Source organism: Myotis myotis, unplaced genomic scaffold (assembly GCF_014108235.1).
Source record: "Myotis myotis isolate mMyoMyo1 unplaced genomic scaffold, mMyoMyo1.p scaffold_m19_p_7, whole genome shotgun sequence".
NCBI classification, from domain to species: Eukaryota; Metazoa; Chordata; class Mammalia; order Chiroptera; family Vespertilionidae; genus Myotis; species Myotis myotis.
Genome location: NW_023416379.1, coordinates 3,693,415 through 3,719,525, shown reverse-complemented (window position 1 = coordinate 3,719,525; position 26,111 = coordinate 3,693,415). Strand labels below are relative to the sequence as shown.

General features: G+C 53.5%; 1 protein-coding gene across 4 annotated transcripts in view; it reads left to right on the top strand.

Annotated features, from left to right (window-relative positions):
• The first annotated feature begins 427 nt into the window (after nt 1-427).
• IGF2R (insulin like growth factor 2 receptor) overlaps nt 428-26,111 on the top strand; it is a 92,918-nt gene continuing 67,234 nt past the window's right edge. For 2 of the 4 annotated variants that reach the window (XM_036318305.1, XM_036318303.1), the window contains exons 1-2: nt 431-759; nt 19,979-20,118. In XM_036318305.1, the coding sequence (XP_036174198.1) occupies nt 611-759; nt 19,979-20,118 (289 nt within the window). In that variant the 5' untranslated portion in view covers nt 431-610. Of the gene's footprint in view, nt 760-19,978; nt 20,119-26,111 lie in introns of all 4 variants that reach the window. The other 2 variants (XR_004969008.1, XM_036318306.1) reach the window with 2 other exon arrangements.

Sequence of the window (26,111 nt, the reverse complement as noted above, 5' to 3'; positions counted from 1 at the left end):
ACCGGAGATCGCGGGAGGCTCCCTCCCGGGCAAAGGCTGGAAAGCCCGGCGCAGGGCTGCGCGACCTGCGTCCGCGGGGCAGGACCCCAGCAACAGCTGTGCGGTGGCACCGGTGGCACCGGCGCCCGGGCACCAGCCCGCCCCGGGCCGCCCCCGGCCCGTCCAGGTTGGGAAGCGGTTCCTCTAAGCGGAGAAGCGCCCACGTGCCGATCCGGCGTTCGCTGGGAGAAACTGAGGCCGCGTCGGGCAGGCAGGTCTCCGCCCACACCTGCGCCCGCGCCCCGCCACGCCGCTTCTCGCCCCGCGCGTGGGGTGCCCACGTGACCCGGCCTGGGCGGAGCCGGCGGGCGGGGATCACCTGAACAAGGGAGTCACGTGAGCGGGGCGGGGCGGGGGCGGGACTGGCGGTGGTCACGTGACGCGGTTCCGGGGCCGCCGCCGCCGCCGCCGAGCCCAGCCGAGCCGCGCGCCCCTCGGCTCTCACTCCGCTCCCGCTCCTCTCGCGCTCCTGTCCGCCTCCACCCTGGCGGCGCATCCATGTCCCGGGCGCGGCCCCCGGCAGCCGCGCGCCGCCAACCCCGCGCCCGCCGTGCCGCCCGGGCCCCGCGCGATGGGTGCTGCCGCCGGCCGGAGCGCCCACCTGGGGCCCGCGCCCGCCGGCCGCCCGCTGCGCTCCCTGCTCGCGCTGCAGCTGCTGCTGCTCGTCGGGGCCCCGGGGGCCGCGAGGGCCCAGGGCGCCGAGTTCCCCGAGCTGTGCAGGTGGGTGGCCCGCCCGGCGGTGGCTGCGCTCGCGGTGCCCCGGCGCGCCGCGGGGCTGGGCGGGGGGCGGGGGCGCTCGGGAGGGTCCGGGGTCCCCGGGGCACCTCTCGTCCAGGCTGGGTTCCCCCCCGCCCCCGAGGGAAAGTTGCCCGCGTGGTGGGGAAGGAAGCGACCCCGCCGGCGGGGGGTGCGGCGGGCGGGGGCGCGCCGTGCCGGCGCTGGCGGGGCCCGGGGCCCGGCCACTTGTGGCTGTCACCGAGTCCGGCGGCTTTGTGTGCGGGTGCGGGTGCGGGCCGGCGCCACCCGTGCGGGGGACACGCCGCGGGCCCCTGGCGCCGGGCGCCGGCGAAAGTTGGAGGGCGCAGGACCCCGGGCACGGCCTCGCTTTGTTCCCACCCCACGTTTCCTCAAAGTTCCACCGGGGCCGCGGCGCCCCTTCCGTGGGACGCTCACGGCACAGATGGCCGTGGGGTTGGGGTTTTGGTTTCATTTGCTGATGGGTTTCCTCCATGTGGGTTTTCCATTTTTTCTTTGAGTATCATTTCCACAGAAAGCGACTTTCTTTTTTCTTTTCTTTTTTTTTTTTTTGGTGGAGGAACGGGGTGAACGGGCTTTCAAGATCTCACCCTTCGCTCCTCGGAGCCTAACTTCCTGTCTAGTTGCTCACATGATGTCATTGTCTCGTGCAGATTATTCTAGCGGAGCCTTCTGCTCTGGGAACCATGATTGTGTAATGCCATCGCTGGTCTCGTCGACGGCTTTTGGTTTTCGCCAGTGGCCAGGAGCCGCGGGGAGCCGTCTATGCGGAGGATTTCTCACCCGCCTCCTCTGGCCTGTGGAGGAGGATGGGGACTCCAGCGCGCCCCCACCCCCTTTGGGGTAAAGGAAGCTGATGGGAAGCCGAGGGGCGCTGGTGGCCAGCCCGCCGCCCCCTCCCTCGCACTGGCGAGTTACTTCTCAGCGTAAAGTGAGGCTGAGCCCGCCGTGGGCTGGGCTGCGAGTTGGTGGCGGGGCTTTGTGGGGTCTTACTCTTCCCACGGGTCAGAGATGGCCTGGCCAGCACCCGCACCCCCAGCCCAGAACTTGGAGGAATGTTTTTCTAAGGGGAGTGAGGCTCAGCTCCCGGTGGAAACTCTTTGGAAAGAGACTCTCTCTTCCCTTTCTTTGGAGGGGGGAGGGGCCGGAGGGAGCGGCTACTGCCCATGAGTTTGCCAGCCAGTTAGCGGCCCCGACCCCCACAGTTACTCGGGTAAATCAACGAGCAGGACACGGAGGGGAGGGCTGCAGCGCCAGCATGGTCGGGCCGGGGCTGCCGTGGCACGGCGTTCCGAGTCATGGCTGCGGTGACCAGCCTTATCTCCAAGAAACTCGTCCAGCTGGGCTCGTGAGGTCCAAGTCTGGCTCTTGTGAGCACATCGGAGTTTATTTCTTAATAGTTAAGGTTAAACTTGGCCTCAAGGGCGGCCCCAGCCGGCGTGGCTGGCTAGTGTGGGGGAGGGGGGAGGGCCTTGCTTTTGCTTTGGTGTCGTCGTCTGCGCCTTGAACCTGCATTCATTCACTTCATCTCCAGGTGGAATGCCCAGGGCCTCGCTGTGGAGCAGAAAATGGCCTTTGTATCTCTAAGTGCTTCTCCCTCCCGTGATAGGTGGGCAGGACTTGCCACAGGGGAGAGTGCCTGCAGGGTGATAGGCACGTTAGCTGATAAACTGCCCTCCGCAGTTTATCTGAGAGTATCTTCGAAGTGGGTGTGTTTAGTTTTTCTTAGGACGCAAACCCCTGGCCCGACCTGAGGGCTCGTCCACGTTTTTCCCTTTGTCTGCGATGCTCTGTGCTTCGCGTGGGGACCTCTCCAGAGCCATGTGCACAATCTCTCTCTCCACCCAGGACCTGCCAAGGGAAGTTCTTCCATTTGTTTGTTTTAAATGGATACCTTGGCCTCGATCCTTGTTAAGGCATTTTCTTTGGTGTGTGTGTGAGAGAGAATAATTGGTGTACTTTTCTTGAGAGAACTCTGGCTAAAAGTTCCTTAACTCCGGCTCACAGTTACTTGAAGTTTGGGAATGTGAGCTGGTCTTTTTTTTTTTTTAATCCAGTATGAAAAGTTCTATGAAATATCACCAAAGCAGGATGTATGAAGCTGCCTTTTCAACCCATTCCTGGGTGTCCATTTGGCCGAAACGTAAACAGCTCTGCAAGGTCTCCCCGGGAGTGTGAAAAGTCAAGTCGGCTTCAGAAGTGTTACTGTTTCTTTGTGCTGCTTGTGTGTGGAGCAGGCCCTGGTGGGCGCGGGATCACACGCCAAATGCTTGTCCAGCGGTATATTTTCTGTTGAAATTGTCTCATTCATTGTGGTTTGGTGCTCAGGGCAGTCCCCAGACACCCCTCCTCGGAGCCACAGGTTTGGAGTGCCCAGACACTGTCCAGGCCTCACTAGATCTCCCCCCCCCACAATAGTAAATTCTCATCGCCTCTAAAACACAGAGTTGGAGTTCTGCGGATACAACCTCCCCTCTAGCATCCCAGAGGGACTTTCATCTGCAGTCCCCTAGGGCCAGCGGGAGGGGAGGCTGGGCCTGCTGCAGGGGAGCTGGCCCCATGCTGGGCCCTCGGATTGGGGGACAAAGCTGCGGGGTGAGCAGTGGCCCTGACCGCTCCTGGGGTCAGGGTGGTGGGCAGGGGTGCAGTTCCTGGCGCGCTCTGCGGTTGGAAGGATTTCAGCAGCAGCTTGAGCTGCGCTCGGGCACATGGAGAGAACAGGCCGCTGCGGCCGTGCACAGAGGCAGGGACGGCCCTGCATGTTTCCCAAAGTGCCTGGCTCCACTCACTCAAAGTACTGGTTCTTCGGGGCGATTCAGCTCTAGTTTCTAGGGGTCAGGAGGACTCCTGGCCGGTGAGCCCTGTGCTCTGGAAGAAGTTGGCGATTCTTAACTGCCGAGTCAGCTCTTTGTTGGGAGGTGGTGGCTATTAGGAGGCCAGCGTGAGCGGCTGCGGGCTCGGCCGCACAGAGGTCTTGAGGCCTGAGGGCTGTTGTGCTGGTGAGGAATGTCTGAGGGTCTCAGGACCAGAGAGAGAGAGAAAGAGAGGGAGAGAGAGAGTGAGCACAGAGGCCAAGCAGTCGCCAGAAGTGACCACGATGCCCTGTAGCTTTCCTCACTGCGGTGTGATTCTCACTTTCTAAAAGTGTTATCTTGCACGTATAATAGGTGAGCTTCCACCCTTTATTTAAGGTGTTAACATCCTTAATGAGTGAGGTCTTAACAGTTTGTACTAGTTATAAACTAATGCATTGGGCTGGCTTGATTTACGTAGTTAACCACTTTAAAATTTATTCAGAACAAGTTTCCCCCCAATTGTTTGGGTATAAATCCTGGAAGTTTTTATTACATTGAGGACAAGAGGATAATGAAGCCAGCTGGGAGTTGAGGTTGGTTTAGTTGCTGTCTCTAGATTTTTTTCCCTGCAAATTTTTTTTTTTTTTTTCCGAAGGAACAATGCTTATATGCTTAATTTGGGCCACATGTTAAACTTGGACCACATCCACTTGTGTGTGTACATTTCTTGCAACAATAAGTGTGTCGAAGTCCAGGATGGTTAATTACGGGTACGTTAGACCACATGCATTAATTCTTAGAACAACTTCCGGACACATTCCCAGGGAATGAATTCCTGATTGGGCTCCACATCTTTTATCAGCGTTTTACAGAGGAATTTTTGAAGGATGGGGTTGAGAAAAAGAATTCCGATGTTCTCATCTTTACTTTGACCCTTGGCATATGAAACTGTATTGTGCGGGCAGAGAGAATGTAACAGGGTTCTGGACCTGGGAATAGGGGCAGAGAGTAGCTCATTACTTCGCAGGTCCTGTTCTTTCCTTCCTTTTTACAGCTTGTCCCAGGAATGGAGACTTCCTGGGAATGGAGACTTCGTGGGACTGCTCCCACCGGTGGTGGGTGGTGTGTGAGGTGGATGGAGCTGAGATTGGGTCTCCTCACAGTCCTTTGTTTTCCTCACAGCTGGCTCATGACCAGTGAGGGACAGAGGCCTGAATATATGCCAGGAGCGTCTCCTCACCTTTAATCCTGGCAAGGTGACGCAGGATTCGTATATTCTCCAAGTGGTTCTGAAGCATTTCTTAAGCAGAGGGGAGGACTGGGAGGGGCTAGAGCTGGAATGGAGACATCTCAAACGGAATGTCACACTGGGATCCCAAAAGATTGTTTTGGCCTTGGCCTTTACCTTGACCTTGACCACTCTCCCCGGGAGGCAGCGGCCATGAGCACCCTCCTCTTCCTATTTCTGTTAATTTTAAATAATATGTCGTCTTAGCCTTGATTTTGTTTTCCATCCAAGAGTAATTTAGATGTTGCTAGTTTGTGGCTATCATGAATAAAAGCCATTGTGAATATTTGAGTACAAGATTTTGTGTGGACACATGCATTCTTTTTGGGGCGGGGAGAGGGTTGGAGGGGAGATTCTTGAATGGCGAGTGAGCGTTTAACTTCATGGAAACTGTCAGACTGTTTGGAAGTGGTGGTCCATTTTGTATCCCCACCAGCAGTCTGTTCCATTTGCTCCGTATCTTCGGCCAACACTGATGGTATCAGTCTTCTCTCTTTGAGCCATTCTTGCGGGTTTGCAGTTGTATCTGTGGTTTTAATGTTCGTGTCCCCCTGGCTCGTGATGTTGAATATGTTTTTGTATTTATTGTGATGCCTGATGATGTTGAACGTCTTTCATGAACTCTTGACTATGTGGATGTCCTTTGTAGTGTCTGTTAAAAACAGTCTTTTGTCCCTCAGCCCTTACAATTTTTTTGGGGTCATCTTGCTGAGTTTTAAGAATTCGTTTTTTCATTCTTTTTATTTTTTTTAAATATATTTTTATTGATTTTAGAGAGGGAGGGAGAGAGAGAGAGAAACATCAGTGATGAGAGAGCACGGCCCCTACCTGGGGTCAAACCCGGGGACCCTTCAGTCTGCAGTGGACACTATCCACTGAGCCAAACTGGCTAGGGCTTAAGAATTCTTTATTCTGGGTACAAGTCCTTTCTTAGGTATGTATAATATGTATTATGAATATTTTTTCCCCAGTCTTTGGCTTGCTCCTTTTCATGTCCTTAATGTATTCTTTGAAATATAGATACTTTAAAAAATTTTGATGAACTCCAACTGATTTTTTAAAAAAATATTTTTAAATCTTTGGTTCCCCAAGGTTTCTCAGCCTCAGCAGCATCGACGTTTGGGCCAGGTAACGTGTGTGTGGAGGCTGCGCTGTACAGTGTGGGGTCAGCAGCACCCCTGGAGTACTACCCCCAAACCCCAGTGGTAACAAGCAGAAATGTCTTCACATTTCAAATGACTCCTGGGTGGAGGACAAAATTACCTCCAATTGAGAACCCCTGGTCTACCCTGAGGTCAAATAGATTTTTCCCCCCCTATGATTGTTTCTAGAAGTTTTATAATTTTAACTTTATGTTTACCCATATGATAATTTTTTGAGTTAATTAAAAAAACACATGTTTTTATTGATTTTTTTTTTTTTTTTGAGAGGAAGGGAGAGGGGGAGAGAGAGGAACATCAGTCGTGGGGCTGCCTTCTGCATGCCGCCCCGGCTGGGATTGAGCCTGAAACCCAGGCACGTGCCCTGTTGGGGAGTGGAACCGGTGACCTTTCGGTGCATGGGACAGTATTCAACCAACTGAGCCACAGCAGCCAGGGCTGAGTTAGCTTTTGAGTGTGATGTGAGGAAAGGGTGAAAATATTTTCCCCCATTAATATATCTAGTTCTGTTTGCTAATACTTTATGTAGGATGCTCGCAGCTGTTTTTAAGAGTGATGGGGCTGTAATTTTCTTTGCTGTGCTGTTCTTGGCTGACTTTAGTATCAAGCATATGTTTGCTTTGTGGAAAGCGCGAGGTAGATTTTAGTATTTTGTATGCCGTGGTACAGTGTCTGTATAGGACCGACATTTTCTCTTTCTTAAATCTTGGTAGAACTCACCAGTAAAACTGTCTGATGCCTTTGTGGAGGTGGAGTTTTGCCTATAGTTTCAGTTTTATCTGCTTTATCTGTTCAGGTTTTCTACTTTTTCTTGAGCCAGTTTTGGTTGTCTGTTGTTTTCCTAGAAAGCTTGTAATTTTAATTAGGTATTCATATATAAATATGCAGCGTGCTACTTTTATACTTTTGAAAATACTGTTTGTATCTGTAGGTAAATTTAAAAAACTCCTGCTCCTTATTTATGTAAAATTTCCCCCTTAATCACATTTCCTAAAGATTTACCTTTTTTAACCTTTCCAAAAGAAATAGCGTTTTCATTTCCTTAATGTAAATGGGAATCTCTATCTCCATTTTTCCCCCCATGCTGTTAATTTCTGCTCTCTGTTACTAGCTCTCACCTCATTCTTCTTTTTCTAGTTTGAGATGAATTTAAAGCTGTATGCTTCTTTGTCCTGAAGAACACACCATCCAGAGCCTTTGGTACCTAGCTTCTAATCCTTCCATTCTGAGTCTTTCCTTCTGGGGCCCACATGTTCTAACTTTGTCAACTTCCTGAACTCACGAAGTTTTTGACGATTTATCCCCAGGTTAAATGGACTCCCCCGTCATGGTGGCAGGGAACGGGGTAGAATTTATTGACACTTCCCGTGTGGCCTTGCACCTAGTCAGGCTGAGAGTGTGCTGTGTGTTTGGAAACAATGTTCTCTCTTTGAGTCAGAGTTTCATTAACGGTGCTGGTTCAGCCTTTCCTCAGCCTAAAACCTGTTCTTTGTCTTGCTCGGTTTGTCCTTTGTATCTGGCTACCACTTTGGACGGGGCTCCGGGGAATGTCCTGTGTCCTGTGTCCCAGCTTAGCAACTCTCCTGTGTTTATAAGCCCTTTAACCTCTCGAGTGTGTCCACTGTGTGTGTGTGTGTGTGTGTGTGTGTGTGTGTGTGTGTATGTCAACAAGGTTTCCAATGGATGTATATTCGCCACGGCCTGTTCTTTCTTCATGGACGGCTCTTGGCTGTGAGGTTCTGCTCTGTGAAGGCTGCTCAATCCATTCTCGCTCCCTGGGCCCAGCTTCTTTGTTGGCATTTGTAATATTGATTTTGTGGTGCCCTGTGGCCACTGGTGATTCCCGAGAGAGCTCTTTGCAGTCCAGCCCCGTCCAGCCCCCTCCGGCCCCCTCCCCCCTCCGGCCCCCTCCGGCCTGCAGCTGCACGGAGTCAGATGGAAGCAGTTGTTGGAGCTTGGCTATAAATTGTTTTTGGGGAGGTCGGGGGGATGGGCAGGGCGTTCCTCTGGCTGGTATGTCTCCGTGGCTTTTCCGCCCTCCCCGTGACGACCCCCAGCCTGTTCCTGCCAGGAGACAGCTGCTGGGCCCCGCAGAGGGCCGCTGGCAGGGTGCGGCTGGAGCGGGAGAGCTGGATTATGGAGTTGGCGGGGGCAGATCGCCTCCTTTCTCTGGCCTCAGTTCCCTCCTGCGAGATGGTCCCTGAGTTGGGAAGTGGCTGTCCTGGTTTTGAATCCAGACTCTTCCCTGCATTCGTCGTGGGGCCTCAGGAAGTCAGTGATCCTGAGGTCTGCCCTCCTGAGCCCAGTGGTGCTGTTAGGGCGGGAGGGAGAGTCAGGAGGCTTGGCGGGGGCCGGCCCACCTCGGGCCCCTCCGCGGTGGGGAGGGGCGGCAGTGACTGCTTTCCCTCTGTAAGTTGGGGCTGCTGGGTTAGATCAGAGACATTGTTAGCCCGTCACTCTGTCCCCCGAGTCCCCGTTAGCGTCTCGGGGCTTCTGCCTCAACCAGGACGCATTTCTCATTTCTCTGTTTTATGCATTGACACCCCACGTCAGAATCCTTTGGAGAGAGCAACGTTTCCATCTAAAAAAGTTTTAAAACCACTGGACTGTGATTCTCGGGGTCCATCTTGCATCCAAACTCCTGTGGTTTCGAGGTATGTATCCTCGAGGATTCCTGCAGCCCGAGGAGCAGAAAGCCCAACTCACATTCCCTCGAACAAGGAGGGGCTTGAGGACAGGAGGTGTGGGGTTTGGGCGGGTGCCAGGTGCCATATGTCGGGTGGCCGGGGGGCAGGGGGGGCCCTCCTGCGTTTTCTTGGCTTCGTCCTCCCTTCCTGTTGTGGCTGCTGCACTTCAGGCCGAGTGGAGAAGTCCCAGCCGGCTTGGGCCCGGGGTGGCGGTCGGGGGGCTCCCGCCCTCGCGGGGGCCTCACCAGGTGGGGACAGGGAAGGAGGATGCAAGCCCATGGGAAGGTTGTGAAAGCGCCTGGGGAAACCACGGTGCCAGACGAGAAGCAGCTGCTGCAGGCTCGGGCGTCGAGGTGCCCGGAGCTGTGCGTCACGGCCTATTTCTGTGAGGCGGGGCGGAGGCAGGGCCTGCGAGTCCTCTGTGTGGGGAAGTCCCAGGCCCTCTGGTTCCGGTGACACTTGCCCCTCCGATCAGCTCCCGACCTGGGGTGGGATTTTCCTTTTCCTTTTGTGCATTTAGATCCCCGGGGGCAGCTTCCCCAGGCCCAGGGGCACATTCCTGCACGTAGTTCTGGCCTGACCATCTGGCCGGGAGAGTTGGAGGGACTGGAGATGGTGAAAGTCTTTTTTTTTAAATATATTTTCAATATATGTTTATTGATTTTAGAGAGGAAGGGAGAAGGAGAGGGAGATAGAAATACCAATGATGAGAGAGAATCATCGATTGGCTGCCTCCTGCCTGTGCCCTGACCGGGAATCGAACCGTGAGCTCCTGGTTCATAGGTCGACGCTCAACCACTGAGCCAGGCCGGCCGGGCGAGATTGTGAAAGCCTTCATGTCAGTTTTGTTAGCACACGGAGGGGCCAGGGAAAGGCCAGGGAACGTGGGAGCAGTGGAGGGTGGGCGGCTGGGAGGAAAGTGTCGGAGGAGCTCCCTGCCCCTGCGGCTTGCACGCGGAGAGCTGGTCAGGAGCCTGTGGCCCCGGGTGTTGACGGCGTATGGAATCAGTTTGTTGCCATCTCTACTCTAAAGCACTGCTTTACACAGAAACAAAAACTCCCCAACAGCCCCTGCTCCTCGCCCCCGGCTTGTAAGTAGAAACCCAAACCACTGGCCTGGAAGAGCTGAAGAGCAGGGTTCCTAGAAGTGACGAGGGTGTGTCGCACCGAGTCCCCTCCGGCTCCGCCCCCTGCCATCTGCTCTGGAAGTGTGATCAAAGTGAGAAGCCAGCCTAGCTCTCTTGTCCTTTCAGAAGTGGCCCCGCAGAGGAGGCAGAGGAGTTAGTGGCGTTGGTTGACATTCTGAGGGTGGGGGGTGGGGGAAGTGAGGGTTTGGGCTGCTCTCAGTGGGTGCACCCCCTGGCCTGTCTGTAAGATGGAGTTTCAGCAGAGACCGCGAAGGCCATGAGTGAGGGAACCCTGTGTCTAGTTGGGGGGGACATGCTTGGGGACTGGCGAAGGGGCCCTTGGGGCTGGAGCGGCGAGTGCCCGAGAGGAGGATGGGGGAGAGGATAGGGCGGTTGAGTGAGGAGGGAGGAGAGGACGTGGTGGAGACGTGGTTCCGGACCAGTCCTTCCGAGGAGCTTGCTGTGAAAGGGCTCAGAGGACCGGTGGTCGCTGCCCTGGAATGTGGGGCCCAGGGAGGGCTGTGGAATGGTGCTCCAGGAGGAGCGCGGGAGGGGGAGAGGGGAAGCAGCAGTCTGGGGGAGTGCCGGGGCCAGGGCTGAGGTGCAGGGCCGGGTGCAGGGTGGCCCTAGGGACGGGGGAGGGGGCGGGGGGTGAGGTGGTGGGTGGGGGTGGGGGGTGGGGGAGGGAGGCAGAGTGTGGGAGGACCATGCAGGCATCGATGGAGACGTGGAAGATCCAGTTCGGTCTCCCCAGGGACCCAGGACGCAAGGCCTCCTCTCAGGCTAGCGGTTGAGCACGCGGCCGCTTTTCCTCCGCACGGCGCGCCGACGCGGGCCAGCCACGCGTGTGCAGGTCATGCCCTGGACACGCGGGCGTCCAGTCAGTTGCTCAACGGACATTCCTCTTGTTCTTCTTTTTCCTTCCTCTTGTCCTTAAAGTCTTTCAAGGGTTAGGTGAGACCATGCTGCTCCTTTCAAATGAACACACATGGGGACGTGCGTTTCTCTTCCCCGCGGAGCCCCAGGTGCCAGCCTTACCGGGACCCCCGCAGCTGCAAGCAGAGGCGTTTCCTGTGTCACCTCATCAGCCCAGGGAAGAGCCAGCACCTTCGGGGGCCGCATTCGCATCATGAACTAACCAGCCGAGCTGACTGCCCAGGACTGAGGAAGGCAGACGCCTTCCCTTCCGAAGGAGGGACACTGTGTCCGGCCGGGAGGGTGCCTGGCCGGGGTGACCTGGCTTGGGGCCTGAGCATTAAGGTTTGCGTTCTCTGCCGAGGGCTGGGTTGACTTTCAAGGCAGTTGGATTCTGACATCCGTGTAATTACGAAGGAGGTTTCGCCTCTAATCCAACCTCTCCTTACGCATATGAGGGACGAGGGATGAGAACATCAGGTGATTACTCTGATTTTTAAAAACTCCTCCCCGAGCAGGGTTCAGGGTGGACGTGCCGGCTGGTGCCCTGGTGGTGCCTGAGAGCGGAACTGGGCGAAGGCGTGGAGCGGCAGTCGACCTCACAGAGCGAGGCCAGGCCAGTCCTTCGGCAGCTTTGTGCTGGGAGGGTCACTTGCGATCTGTGACGAATTCCACACCTTGCCCTGCTGTGAGGCCTCTTTAGGGACAGCGTGTCCTGTCCTCTTCTCCTGCCCCTCTGCTGGAAGTCCGGTTCTGCAGGTCTGTGCTGGCGTCGGCTCGGGAGGCCCAGCGGCGCTGTCCTGTCCGAAGTGGTCCCAGGAGGCTGCTGTGTGTGTGTGTCTGTCTGTCCTGAGCCCTCCTCTTCCCCCATCTCTGTCTTGAGTTCCACCAGCTCGGAGGAGAAGGGCAAGACAAGATCCTGTCCCCTCCCTTTCGCCCTCCTCTCCAGTTCTTGCCAGTGTCAGGTGACATTCCTTTAGGAGGCCCCACACCCACTTAACCTTTCTTTGTAAAGTTAATTTTTAGCAGTCTGAGTCCTGTTGAGCCAGATGAAAGCCTTCGATCCTAGGCTCTCAAAAGCTCTACCTTACCAGTCTCCATTTTCTTGGCAGCGACCTTTTGGGGTGACTCAGTTCTGTAGATCAGGAAGCCAGGGCTCAGAAACTACGCCTGACTCACAGCTGGCCAGGGTGGAGCTGGAGTCAGGGCTGGGGCCAGGGCTGGGGCCAGGGCCGGGGCTGTGGGCTGTGCCCATGGTTGCCATGCCCCTTTCTGAGTGCCCTCATCTCCTTCTGTTTCAGGTGACCTCGGTCAGCCACTTGGGATGCTGGCTTTTAAAGCTTTGCTGGGGCCTGCGCCCCTGCTCTGGGGAGGACTAGCGCCTGGCTCAGCCGGATCTCTCTCTCTCTCTCTCTCTCTCTCTCTCTCTCTCTCTCTCGCTCTCTCGCTCGCCACTGGCTTCCTGCGCCCAGACCTGTGGAGCCACCAGGGAAAGACCTCTCCTTTATTTCTCTCTTTCTCGCAGGCCCCGTATCTTTTCCACAGCCTGTGGGTTTGTTAGAATAGGAAGTGAAGTGCTTCCTGTATGAGCGTTGGCCACGCTGTGTCAGATGTGCTTGTCCCCCGCCTTCAGGTCAGGGTGCAGATTGTCACACCAAACCCGATCTTTCTCCTCCAGTGTCCGCGGCCGAGCGTGGTGACACTCCGCCGCTGACGCCCATGTCCCATGTCGGGAGCCCTGCCTCTTGCTGTGCCGTCTTTCTTGCCCGCCTCTCCCCCCTTCATCCCTCCCCGTCTTATTGGAAAAGACTTGGGGATTTTTGAAGGGCATGGGGCTGGATGTATGAGCTGAGAAGCTCTCTGATCATGATAAGGGGCAGTCACGAGCCAAACAATTTCCTCCATGTTCTGTTAAGGACTTGGATGCAGGCCAAAGTAGGAACCCTCCCCCCCCCCGCCTTTTCTTTATTGAATTTTAGAGAGAGGAAGGGAGGGAGGGAGGGAGGAGGAAAGAAAGAGAGACATCGATTTGTTGTTATACTTCCTTATGCACTCACTGGTTGCTTTTTGTATGCGTCCTGACTGGGGATTGAACCCACAACCTTGGTGTATGGGGACGACGCTCTAACCAACTGAGCTACCTGGCCAAGGCAGGAAAATCCTTTTTGATGTACAGATTGGAAAGACTTTTCATTCCCCTCGTCCCCCCAACTTTAGATTTTCTGTTCACTCTAGATTCAGATTCAGAAAAACAACCCTCTAGCCCAGGGGTCCTCAAACTTTTTAAACAGGGGCCAGTTCACTGTCCCTCAGACCGTTGGAGGGCTGGACTATAGTTTAAAAAAAAACAATGAACAAATTCCTATGCACACTGCACATATCTTATTTTGAAGTAAAAAACCAAAACGGGAACAAATACAGTATTTGTATTTGCATGTGGCCCGCGGGCCGTAGTCTGAGGACCCCTGCTCTAGCCAGTGGCCACGCTATGGGAATTTAGCTCGTATATCACCAACTCGGTTGTCTTTTTTTTTTAATTTTTTTTTTTAAGGAAACCAAATTATAGATTTATACATGCTTATTTTATTACTGACTCCTCTGTCCTGCTTTATGCAACGACCATTGTAGGCCAATAATAAAATGTTTAATAGCCATGTGACCATTGCCGTAGCCCCGGGCTCAGGGGGCCAGGGAGCACAGACGTATTTCAGAAGCGTCCGGCCATGTGGCCGTGGGAGGCAGGGAGAGGAGGAGGGCTCACGAACTCAGTTTTCCAGGATTTTTTTTTTTTTCTTTTAAGGGGTTGGGCACACCATCCATTTTGTAACTGAATTTTATAGGCTTTATTTTAGATGTTAGCCGGTTTTAAACTGAAAGAACCCCAAGTTATATTTTACAAGGTATTGTAGTTTTGTAGCACTCACTGATGACATACGAAAACTTGAGAGACATTGTGGAAGACACCAATGTCAAATGCTTTAAAAACATTGTCCAGTCCTAGCCAGTTTGGCTCAGTGGATAGAGCACTGGCCTGCAGACTGAAGGATCCCAGGTTCGATTCTGGGTACGTACCTCTCAGTTGCAGGCTCAATCCCTGCCCCTGGTCAGGGCACGTATGGGAGGCAACCAGTCGATGTGTCGCTCTCACATGGATGTTTCTCTCTCTGTCTCTCCCTCTCCCTTCCAATCTCCCTAAAAATCAATGGAAAAATATCCTCGGGTGAGGATTAACGAAAAATAAATAAATACACAAGTAAATAAATAAATGTAACGTTTTTAAAAAAGAGATTGTCCAGTTGTACCCCTCTAGCTTTTTCTTTAGAATTTCCTCGTTCGCTGGACACGTTCACAGAGGTGTGGTCTGGTGGAGACGGCTCTGCACGTCTCCGTGAGGCTTGGGGCTCCGGGCGGCTGTGTTGGCCACGCGGACTGCCCTGCAGGGCTGCCCTCGGCTGCTGAGCCTGGACCAGGATGGCGCTCGGCGTGGCATTTGCCGGAGCAACGCTGCGAAGGTCGAAGCGCCTTCCTGTCTCTGGGTTGGCTGGCAGTGTGCTGCTTGTGTGCTTCCTGCTAACTGGTGACCTGCCAGCACCTTTCAGGATATTAGGAAACTTAACCAATTGAGGTTAAAACGGAACCTCCGTGCCATGAACAAATGCGGACCGAGTGCAGAAGTCTGCGATGGGCTTGGCAGAGGCCGTGGGATCATCGTCAGGGTCAGACAGTCCTCCTCTTTCTGTGTGCTCAGCGAGGAGGGCGAAGTCAATTGTCCACGTCCAGGCGTATTTCCGCCGCACAGATCACTCTAAAGTCTGAGGTCCCTTCAAGGGATTTCCTTGGGCATGACTTCTGCCCCCACCCCCGGGCCCTGCTGGAGCTGATGGTTTGCTGGTGGGCTGCTTTCCGAGTTCCTGAGGATGCTTTGTGAGGGCGGCTCTCTCTGCACTAAGTAGTCACGTTCAAGGAGAGTGAGTCCGAGATGGGGACAGCATGGATGTGTCCCTTCCTAGCGGGGCCTCAGCCAGCTGGGTGCAGAGTGAGGCGAGAGCAGCCGGGAGAAGGGGATGGATGGCCTTCCCGGGGGAACCGCTGGGCGAGGAAGCAGAGGTTGCAGAAGGTGCGGCTGCCTCTGGTGTTTGGCCGCTCAGCTGTGCAGAAGAGAAAGCAGAGCCGGGTGGGGGTGTAAGGAGCAGACGTGTAAAACTTGGGGAAGAGCTTGATCCAGCTCAGGTCCACCACCTGTCGATCGGTCCCACGGCACAGCCTGGACCTTGCAGAGGCCACCGCTTGGCCTCGGTGGGCTCACCCAGCTCCGGCGAGGTCCACCCCGTGCCCAGTCCCCTCGGTGGCATCAGGGTACATCACGAGATCAAGACTCAAGTTCTGTAAAACGTTTTGCCACGTTCAGTGTTGTGTTGTCATTGAAACAGAATGTTTTCTGAAGAGGTAAAGAGACTTCTTTGAGCGTGGGAATGAGTGAGGGGCTCGGACGGACCGGGCTAGTTCCTGGCCTCGTCCTTCCAACTGAGTGATGTTGGACGAGGGGCTTGCCTGATCCTTCTGCGCTTTGGCCTCTGACCGCAAAGCTGGGCCCCGGGACAGGTGACTTATGGCAGCGAGTCCTGGGGGCTTTGCCCTGGAGATGCTCGCTCCCAAAGACGTGCTGCGATGCCGTGCGGGTGTCCTTCCTCCCCCGCGTTGATTCTGTGCCTGCCTGTCCTTGTCCTGGGCGGGTGGGCCCGCCTGTCCTGCGTGGCGGTGTGGTGGGGGCCCGAGATCTGGCCTTAAATGGTGGGAGAGGCCGGCGGGGCCGGCGCCAGAGCTGCGGCCCCAGGGGGTGAGGCCGCGCGGTCCAGAGGACATCCATCTAGCAATGTCAGGGTTGCTTTGACATGGATGTGGATTTTTTGAGAGTGGGAGGCGACATCGGCTCAGTACATTTGACGCTCTGGGAGATGAGGTGTGGAATGACGAGGATTTTGCTTGCTTTTGCTGATTTTCAAAGCCAAGGCTCTCGCACATACCGTTTTGTGTCCAGAAGAGCTGTTCTGACTGGGGCTGGGCTGCTCCCTTAAGGATATTAACTGCCTTTCGCAAGGCTGGGCCCCGGGACAGGGCTTCTGGGTGGTGGCTCTTATGGACCATCTGCTTCTCCCCCCCCCCCCCCTTTGTGGGCCCCACCTCCCTGGGGCCCCTCAGATAAGAGGGAGGACAGCCTTGTGACTTTTGGAAGGCTTGACCCTGACACGGGGAGTTAGTGTTTCAAGAACACGCCTGCGGCTCTCCTGCCTACCCCGCTGCAGGAGCTGCCTGAGAGCAGATAGATTTAAACCATACGTGTGTGCTTTTGAGCACAGATTACATTTCCACACAGCTTGCAAATATTTTCTTCCAGAGGTTTGTTTCTTGCCAAAAATTTAAATTTTAATGTTACAGCTTAGTTTTCATTTTGATCTAACATGTCGGTCTCATTTCTTGCTGTTTTCCCCTTGTCTTTCCTCGCACACGCCCCAACGGTTGGTCTAGGTCAGGGTACGGACTCTCTGTGACTCTGGCTGTGGCGTGAGTCGCGCTGCAGGCTGTGTTCTGCTCACTTCAGGTAGAGCACTTCTAGCACACGAGTTCTTGGACAAAAGTTTATTATTCCTTAAAGATATCATTAAGTTTTATTTCGTGTATATAATACGTTTTTTTATTGTTTCTGAGACCATTTTCCGATTCTCTGACATGATCGTGCTGCCTTTGAATGTTCACATACGTGGAGAGATCGGTTTCGGCCTGGGCCCTTTGATCTGGCAAGGAGTCTGGGATCATCTGGTTCCAAACACGTAATTTTCTTAAACAGTGCTATCAGATATTTACATGACTTCCAAGCTTATTACGAAACAGTCTTTAAAAGTATTTATTACCAGCAGAAGCAGATCTAGATAATAATTTGATCTAACTAGGGTGCATACCAGACTACACAGCCGTTTCTGGAAAATGTTTCCTGAGTTTTCAGATAAATTATTGCAACTAGAGGATTATTCCTGATAGAAGGTGATAGGCATGTTTTTTTTTGTTTTAAAGCTGACATAAGTCCATTGGACTCAGGATGCTTCAGGCATTGATGGTCTGCAGATGCCAGGGTAGCTAGTGGGGAACATGCCGTGGCCCTCCCCTCCTCTGTAAGTGACCGAGGACTGCGCCCACGTGCTGCAGTTGGGTGCGTGAGTGGCATTGAGGCGCCGGCCTGGAGGGGCCACCCTGTGCGAAGTGGCTCAGTCAACCCCCTGAAAAAAGCCGGCACTCAAGTACTTACCTAGGACCCTCCCTTCCTGCTCCCATAACCACTTATCCTTTGGGTAAATCTTGACAAAGCAAATACGAAGTGCACACAGAGAAGAGACGTGTAATCGGATGGAGCAACCGTTTTTCTTTCTAGGGACCCTGGTTTCCAGAGAAGCAGGACAGTGTCCCCCATTTCTCTCTCTCTCTTCTCTTTTCTGCTCCCCAAACACCCACTCTTTACAGCTCGCTTACTTAAATACCATCTCTACAAACACCCCAGTGGGTTTCTGTTGTTAAAGAATTGCATAGCATTTTAGGTGCTGTGTGGATTTCCTTAGTTTATTCCTACCAGTCAGCTCGTTCTGAAATGATGCCTTCCTGCCCTCTCTGGCATACTCGGGCTGTGGAGCAGCTCAGCGAGGCTGGCGGAGGGGCACGCTGGCTGTCCAGTGTCCGGGAGAACTTAGTCCTGGCTTCCGGACAAGAGGCTAGCCGTCTCCGAAATTAACCGTGACTAATAGACAAGTTTCACTAATGCCCTGCAAATAAAAACACTGACAACTTTAAGGAAAGATCCATGGGGTCTTCTCTTTGAGGGGCCTTCCTTCGCTTCAAGTACAAAGTCAAAACTGCTTCCTTTAAAAAAACAAAACAAAACAGCAAAACTGCTTCCTTTAATCTGCAGGCCCTGGCGCGGCCGGCGGCCCATGTCCTTGGCCTCACCACCTGCCACCCTCACCTGCTCTAGCCGCAGGCCTTTCTTTTCCATCAGCCTCGCGGCCTTGCCACGGCCGGTCCCTCTGCGGAATCCTCATCCCACCACATCTCAGTCTGCGGCTCCTTTTTGGTATTGGCCTCAGGCAATTGCCCTCGGAAGGAGGTCCCGTCCGCATGGCTCCTGGGCTGGTTCCACTTTGTTTCGGTCCCAGCAGCACAGACTCCTCGGTAGAACGTCCTGTGTATTTGTCTTGCTTGTTTTCTGTTCTCAACTGGAAAAGACCCCAGGAGGGCAAGGGCTTTTGGGTCTGATTTGATCACTGCTGTACTCAGTACCTGTGCTGTACTTGGTACCCCTGCAGTCCTAGGGAACATTTGGTGCGGCAAAGGAAAGAGGTTAATGAAGGTCAAAGGGAGCAGGCTTTGTTGATGACTTTCTGCTGCCTGGTAACGGCTATTTTCTCCTGCGGCCAGCCCTCCGACGGTAGGAGGTAGCCAGCTCTGTTCCTGGTGCGGAAGGGGGTTCAATGGCACCTGCTTCCCAGCCGCCGTCACCCCGGGGCAGGCACTTGACAAGCACACCAGCCTGTTTTTCAGGGTTCTACCAGTGCAGGGGCCGCTGAACTGGGGGAGGAAGAGGCAGCCCGCCACCCTGCCTGACCGCTCCCGTGTGCTTCCCTCCCCCGGGCTTTGTGGGGGGGTGTGTGACCAGGCCCCACACCTACGTGCAGGAGAACGCGGGGCTTCTTGCTGCCACCAACCCCACTGTGGGGTTCCTCCGTTGCCGGATGGGCTTCTGGGGGGACTCTTCTCGGCTGGAGGGGTGTTGCCTGGTGTGTTCTGCCCAGCCCTGGTCCCTACGTGTGGGGGAGGGTATCTGGGGAGTGGGCCGCGCCCTCTCTGAGGGAGTGCCTATCGTCCAGGGGCGCTGTGTGGGGAGCAAACACTGACACTGATGAGTCTGACCTCCAGCAGCTCCTGGGCAGGCCAGCTAGGCTAGTGGTCGGCAAACTCATTAGTCCACAGAGCCAAATGTCAACAGTACAACGATTGAAATTTCTTTTGAGAGCCACATTTTTAAACTTAAACTATATAGGTAGGTACATTGTTATTAACTTAATTAGGGTCCTCCTCAGGCTTAGGAAGAGCCACACGCAAGGGGCCAAAGAGCTGCAGGTGGCTCGTGAGCCGCAGTTTGCCGACCGCAGAGCTAGGCGGTTCCCAGGTGCTCCCTTTCCCTTTCACCAGTTTTGGTGACAGACGCTGCATTCTGCAGGGGACGTCCAGCCACATGCCGCCCTTTCTGCCTACCCTGAGGAAATGACCCCCAGGCTCCCAAATGGACAGAACATTCTCTCTGTCCGGACTGGAGAATTGAGACTCATTGTTTTGACACAACTGACAAGCCATTATTTTGTCCCAAGTATGCAGATTCATTCATTAACAGTTCATTAACTCAAGAGCTACTTTGCTAGAGGTTTGAACATACAATGAGGTTTTTTTTAAAAAAAATTCTCATTCGAGGATATGTTTTTTAAATTGATTTTTAGAGAGAGAGAGGAGGAGAGAGAGGGAGAGAGGTTGAACCTACAACCTAGGTATGTGGCCTGACTGGGAATCGAACCCACAATCTTTTGGTGTACAGGCTGACACTCCAGCCAACCGAGCCACCTGGCCAGGGTGCGCACAGTGCCTGTGACATGCTCGTCCCAGTGGGCCAACCTAGGGGTGCGTCTGATTTTGAATCTGATAGTGGACTCATTACATGACTTCGTCTTGTCAGTTTCAGTCTGAGCTGTAGCTGTAAAAGTAAAACCAGAAGTAGAACCGGCTTTCATGCCACAACTAGTTTTTAAGTAAAATAAACAAAGTAGAAAACACTCTGGCTTTCCAGCACTCCAGTGTGATTTGAACGGTTCCTGTCTTACACCAACACGATTCTTGGGCAATGACTTTTCTGAGTTGATACTCCTAAGCGGATGGTAGCATTTTAAGAATTTTGATGACCGATGAGTCTTGAGGTGGCTTCAGGGCGGGTGGGAGCAGAGCTGGGTGGTGGTTAGTGGTTTCTGCCCTGGCTTCTGGTCAACTTGATGTCGTCGCCTTCGGGATCTGGCTGATGGCGGCTCCGTGGCCCTAAAGCAAATGAGGCTTGAATGTTAAACCAGAGAGAGGGTTAATTATTGGCAGATCCCTGACAACGACATATTTTCTTCCTTTTCAGCTACACTTGGGAAGCTGTTGATACCAAAAATCAGATGCTTTACAAGATCAGCGTCTGCGGGAACGTGGCCATTGCCGCGTGCGGGGCGTCGAGTGCCGTCTGCGTGCAGGACCTGAAGACGGGCCGCTACCGCTCCGTGGGTGAGTGAACTGGCCTGGCGCCACTGGGCGCACCTCCCGGCGTTGCCAGGATAACTCGGTGACTGTACAGCAGCCTACACAGTTACATGTCCAGCTATAATGGACGTTTTATGTTTGATCATAGTTAAAAGGGATAACAGTTTAAATGTCCACTATGAGATCAGATTAGATGTCTTCCATTTAGTGCAGCGATTTTCAACCGGGGAGCCGCGAGAGTGTTGAAAAGACGCAATACCTGGCGCTCTCATCAGGGGCGCCGACCTCTCCTTCCTTAGGCTGGCATAGAAAAATGACAAAATGACAAGCTACGGTTGGGAACGAATCAAAATTATACCTTTTTTTTTTTTTTTTGTCAGATTGGCAAAAAAAGGTATTTTTTGGTGTGCTGCCAAATCTTAGTAATTCTAAAATGTGTGCCGTGAGGTGAGAAAGGTTGAAAATCGCTGATCTGGTGGATCCTATGTCGGTAATCGTTACGAAGAACTATGCACGTTTGTACTTACTGACCTAGAAGGACGCTTCCCGTGGGCTGTGCCTTCTCACGCTTTTCTCAAACCCTCTCTCCACTCTCCTCCCTCCCTCCCTCCTCCCTCCCTCCCCCTCTCCCTCCCTCCCTCCCTCCTTCCCCCATCTCCTCTATTGTTGGGTCCTTTCCCCGTGTCATGTCTGCTTCCTTCTGGGGTCCCTTGATTCTCAGGCAGTGTGTGTTCACGTGGGGTCCACGGTGGCCGTTGGTTCTAGGCTTACGTGAACGAATGAGTGGTCCCAAGGGCCGGCATTCCTCCATTAAACGCGCAGACCTTTCTCCTGGGGCCCCAGTGCCCTCCTTTTGGATCATGACCCCCTTCCCTTGGTGAGGAGGGAAAGGGGCCGATGCCTAAATGAAGGGACTCAGGACCGACCGAAGAGCAGCAGGTGCCAGGGTCCTTGCACTTGGCGGCATGGATGCCCGCGGCGGTTAGACGGGTGGGGTCCCCTGGGGTGGCGCGGGAGGCTTTGGCGTGGGAGGCTTTGGCGTGGGAGGGGCAGGTGTTGCGGTAGCTCTGCCCGTCGTTTTGAATGGAAAGGTTTCGAGTAAGAAGAGTCAGGTCTCCAAGGTCAGCTGGTGGAGGCCCGGGCCCTCCTTGGTTTCTCTGTCTCCCACGGAGGAGACTCAGACGGAAAACACAGCGCGAGGGGCTTGCGGCCCAGACGAAGACCTGAGGAGCACCAGGTTCGGAACTCTCGGGCCCGGCAGGTTTTTGTGTGTGATACACTTAAAACACGGGCAAGTGGGATGGCCGTTTTCCTGCCTGGGATCTTTTGATGATTCATGGAGAGGCCCCGAGTGGGCCTGTGTGCCAGCGTTACTCAGGTTTTCAGAAAGAGGAAAAAGAGGTTTCCTCTGTTTTTCACTGTGATGCTTGACTGTAATGCTTTTGGCTAAGGAAAGTGTGTCCTATGTTACAGTCTAATGTAGCCCCAGATGCAGAAAAATCACCAGAGGAGGATTTGTGAGGTTGGCGTGGTGGGACAAAATTTGAGAATGACCAAGTTCCGTAAGCTTTGGCCCTGGCTGGTGTGCTCAGTGGTTAGAGATTCATCCTGCCTTCCGAAGGGTCACAGGTTCGATTCTGGTCATGGGCATGCACCTGGTGCAGGTTCCCGCCCAGTCGGGGTACGTGTGGGAGACAACCAGTTGAGGTGGCTCTCTCACATCGATGTTTTTCTTTCTCTCTCTCTTCCCCACTCCCCCCTTCCACTCTCTCTAAAGTCAATGGAAAAAATATCCATTGATATTAACAAAAAAAGAAAGAAAGAAAAAAAGAAAGAAGTTACATAGGCTTTGGAAGCCAGGCAGAAGCATGGTGATATTCCGGGGTAGGTAGTAGATTATTTGTGATGGTGATAGGGGAGGCGATTTGATAAAATGTGAGTTTAGAAAGCTGGGCCCAGTGGAATAGCAGAGCTTGGTTAAAGGAGAGAGGCTGACGGTAACTAGACGAGTTAACAGCTAAGCTACAGGTTGACGATGATATGAACCAGCAGTTTTCAGTCTCGTTTGCTCTCCCAGACACATACCACATGCTTTTCCCAGAGCTCCAAACTCCCAAACTCCCACGGGGAGGAGGCAGGCTGGGTGCCGTGAACTTTTAGCACTAGCACTTACTGCCCTGTCCTTCAGCTCAAGAAAGCAACTAGGGGGAGTGGATGAAGGTGACATTAACATGTAGAGGTGATTTTGAATTAGATCTAATTTTGCTGATATGTGTCTTACAGTGGATGTAACGAAATTTGCCTTTATAACTTGTTTTATAAGTTTCTTGTGTACTGTGTGTGAGGTGTTATGTTTTAAAATAAAATAATCTCAATTCATTCAGCAACTTTTTTGAAGTAGGTGATTTCATTTCCCTCATTTTATAAATGAGGACACGAGAGCCCAAAATAGATAAGCCGTTTGCCAGAGGCTGGTTGCCAGAGGCTGATGGTTGCGAATGTGAGCTGACAGGCCAGCCCGGAGCCTGTACTTATTTGGGGCTGTGTTGTTTGGAGAGTCGTGGAGGCACATCAGACAGTTGTAGAGCTAAAATGGGAACCACGACGGGAAATCTGAACTCCTGGAAAACTAACTTATGAACTAGCTAGGAAGGGGGGGGAAAGTGAATTTTGAGAACAGGCACAAAAACTGGAGTTTCCAATAGATCAGAGGAACGGGAGAATTAGGATGGCAATAGAGCCAAATATATATGAGAATTTAATGTATAACCAAAATTTTAGGTGTAATTTAGGTATTTCTCTCTCAGCAAACAGTGTCAGACCTCTCCTTCATGTCACGTAACAGGAGTGACAGGTCGGTTAGAATTAAAAAGACAGCGGAGCGCTAGGGGAATAGAAATATATCTAGAGGAGGCAGGATCTTCTCTTAATAAATAAGACGAACAACCTGGGAGAAAAGCGGCCAAGTCTAAGAGCAGGCACTTCCCCAAGAGGAAATCCTGATCGTCAGTGCAGCTTCATTAGTAAGTCAGGTGTAAATGCAAAGCAAAGCAAGAAAAAAATCTCACTTTTCTTCAGTCAAATTGGCAGAAGTTTAAATGGTTGCATCAGACAGCGTTGGCAGGGAGCCTAGACGTGGGCACGTTTGTATGGTGCTGTGGAATGGTTGTCTACAGCCCTTGAGGGAAGATAATTGTTGATGCAAGTTTTATAGTGCCCACAGGGCTGTTATACTTAGAAACAAATAGTAAGACCTCAGCTTTGGTTTAAATAATAGTACATTATTTTTGATTAAGAAATCAAACATTAGTTCTTCCTTAAGCAGATGATCCTGTTACATGTGTAATGTAGCAGAGTGGAGCAGCTAGGTTTTATGGGGCCTGCAAACAACATTTGGTTCCATTTACAACTTAGATGAGTCACCTTCACCACATTTTAAAATGACTTTTACGTCTTATATATTTGATTTCCTTTGAAAGTGTGATCTGACCATGAAACCTTAAGCACTAATAATAATTCTTAAAAATGTAACACTTTAAACTTTTAAATAGGATGAACCTAAAATTCTTAGTCTGATACAATTAGTCTAAAGGAATTGCTCGTTATAACCTTTGAGTTAGAGTTATAACATTAAACATTGCAAGTATGTAAAAACACCAAAGGTGTTCACGTTCCTCCCAACATCCTAAATATTAATACTGTGGTTTTAATTTAATCTAAGGGTTAGAAGCTATATATCCACCACTGAAAGCCCGTTACCAGCCCATTTAACAGGTAATGTGCCCACGAGGGAAGAATGTTAATTGCGGTTACTCACCATCAGAGCCTGGGATTCTGGCTGCCTTCTTGTTGGGGACCTGGGTGTAGGACACAGGGAATCCGTCTGGTTGTAGGCGCTGTGTCCAGTGACTTCATTTACTCAGGAGCCTGGCCGACTTCAGGTGGTACCTATGCTGTGACTCCCGTGTGCAGCCTCAGGAATCTCCCACCACCCCACCCAGCCTGATCACTGGATTGAATTTTGTATCACTGGTTATTAAGATGTGAAAATATATTCTTTTCTTCTTAAGCCCTACATATATATATATATATATATACACACACACACACACACACACACACACATATATATATGTGTGTGTGTGTGTGTGTGTATATATATTTTTTTTTTTTTGGTAAAACCATGTAATTCTATTGGACATTTAAGATATCTGGTTGAGTTTTAGATATAACTCATGTTTTTGTCCCATTTATGGTCTCTCCCGATAGTCTAGCAATTTCTGCTAAATTTTAAAACATATTCCTATAACCTACTTTTGCAAATCTTACCAATAGAGGAATTAGTACTGTACAGAGATTTCTGTACAGATTTTTTTTTGTAGTGCTGTGATAAATAGTATGCTGGGACAGCCTACCTGTATGGGGCAGTTCAATAAATTGTTTTATTCTGATTTCCTTGGTTAATTCCCAGATATATAAATAAAATATGTAAAAACAACCGACACTTAATATTCATTTATTTGAAGAAACAAATACTTGAATGAATCAGTCACTAAAACAGACACAAACCCCTTTTCTCATGGAACTTACACACAAAACCACAAGGGCTCAGTCGGGTATTGGAATGTGATGAGTTCTGTAGAAACAGGGAAGGAGAGAGTCAGCGCTGGCGGTCTCAGGGGCGTGTATGTGCTCAGGCATATTAGCTCGGGAACCTGCTGCCGAGAAAAGCCACATTGAAGCAAAGACTGGGAGCCGAGGGAGTGAGTCTTGTGCCTCTTGGGGAACAGCCAGTGCAGGGGAGGAAGGGGAGTACGGGGTGGGGGTCACCGGTGGTAGCAAGAATAGAAATCTCTTTTCAGGGGTGTTGTTGCTAGAGAGCAGAACACGGAGGCAGTAGCTTGGAGGGGAGACCACGGTAGAGGGGATTCTTTCTCAATTTGGTGACACAGCATGTGACAGTCCACTTTGAAGGACACGACACAGTCAAGATGGGAGGTGGGCAGCCAGGAAGCCCCGCTCGGGAGCCTTGCTGAGCGCAGCGCTGCCTAGCGCGGCGAGGGCTGCGCGCCCGCCTGGCCAGCCCTGCGGGAGGAGTTGGCGGGGCGCCGCGGCCGCCCGGTGGCCGGCCCCGGAGGCGGGATCACGAGGCCCAGCAGCCTCAGCGAGGCCGGGTAGCGAGCTCGGCTGGGCTCGGCCGGGGGCGCCTGGGGTGGCAGATGAGGCTCGGCCGGCTGGGCTCCGGGGAGCGGGGCCTGGCGCGCAGGGTCTGCACGACCCGGCGCGGCCTGGCGGGGACGGGCGAGCGCGGCCTGGGGCGCAGGGTCTGGAGGACTCGGCGAGGCCTGGCTGGCAGAGCGTGGCCCGGCCGGGCGGGGACTGGCGAGCGCGGCCTGGGAGGTCCCCTGGTGCGCAGGGTCGGGAGGATCTGGCGAGGCCTGGCTGGCAGAGCGTGGCTCGGTCTGGAGGGTCCCGGCGAGCGCGGCCTGGTCTGGCGGGCCCGGGCGAGCGCGGCCTGCAGGGCTCGGGACGGCGAGCGTGGTCTGGCGGATCCAGCGCGCGACCTGGCGGAGCCGGCGCGATCGGGCGGCCCGGGCCTGCTGGAGCCCGCCGCCTGGCGGACCTGCCACGGCCGGGCGGGGCCGGCGGGCGCGGACGGGTCTGGCGGGCCCAGGCGAACGCGGCGCGGCCTGGCGGGCCCGTCCTGCAGCGCGCGGGACGGCGGGCTCGGCGCGCGCATCCTGCTCGGCGGGGCCCGGCCAGGAGAGCGGGGCCTGGAGGAGCCGGAGCGGTCTAGTCTCGGGGGGCCCTGCCAGTGCGGCCGGCCCTGATGAGGCCGGGCGAGCTCGACCTGGTCTGGCGGAGCGGGCCTGGAGAGCGCGGTCGGGAGGACACGGCGAGGCCTGGCGGGCCCTGGAGAGCGCGGCCTGGCGGGTCCGGTACGCAGGGTCTGTAGGACCCGACGCGGCCTGGCCTGCAGAGCTCGGCCTGCTCTGGCTGACCCGGCCTGGAGAGCG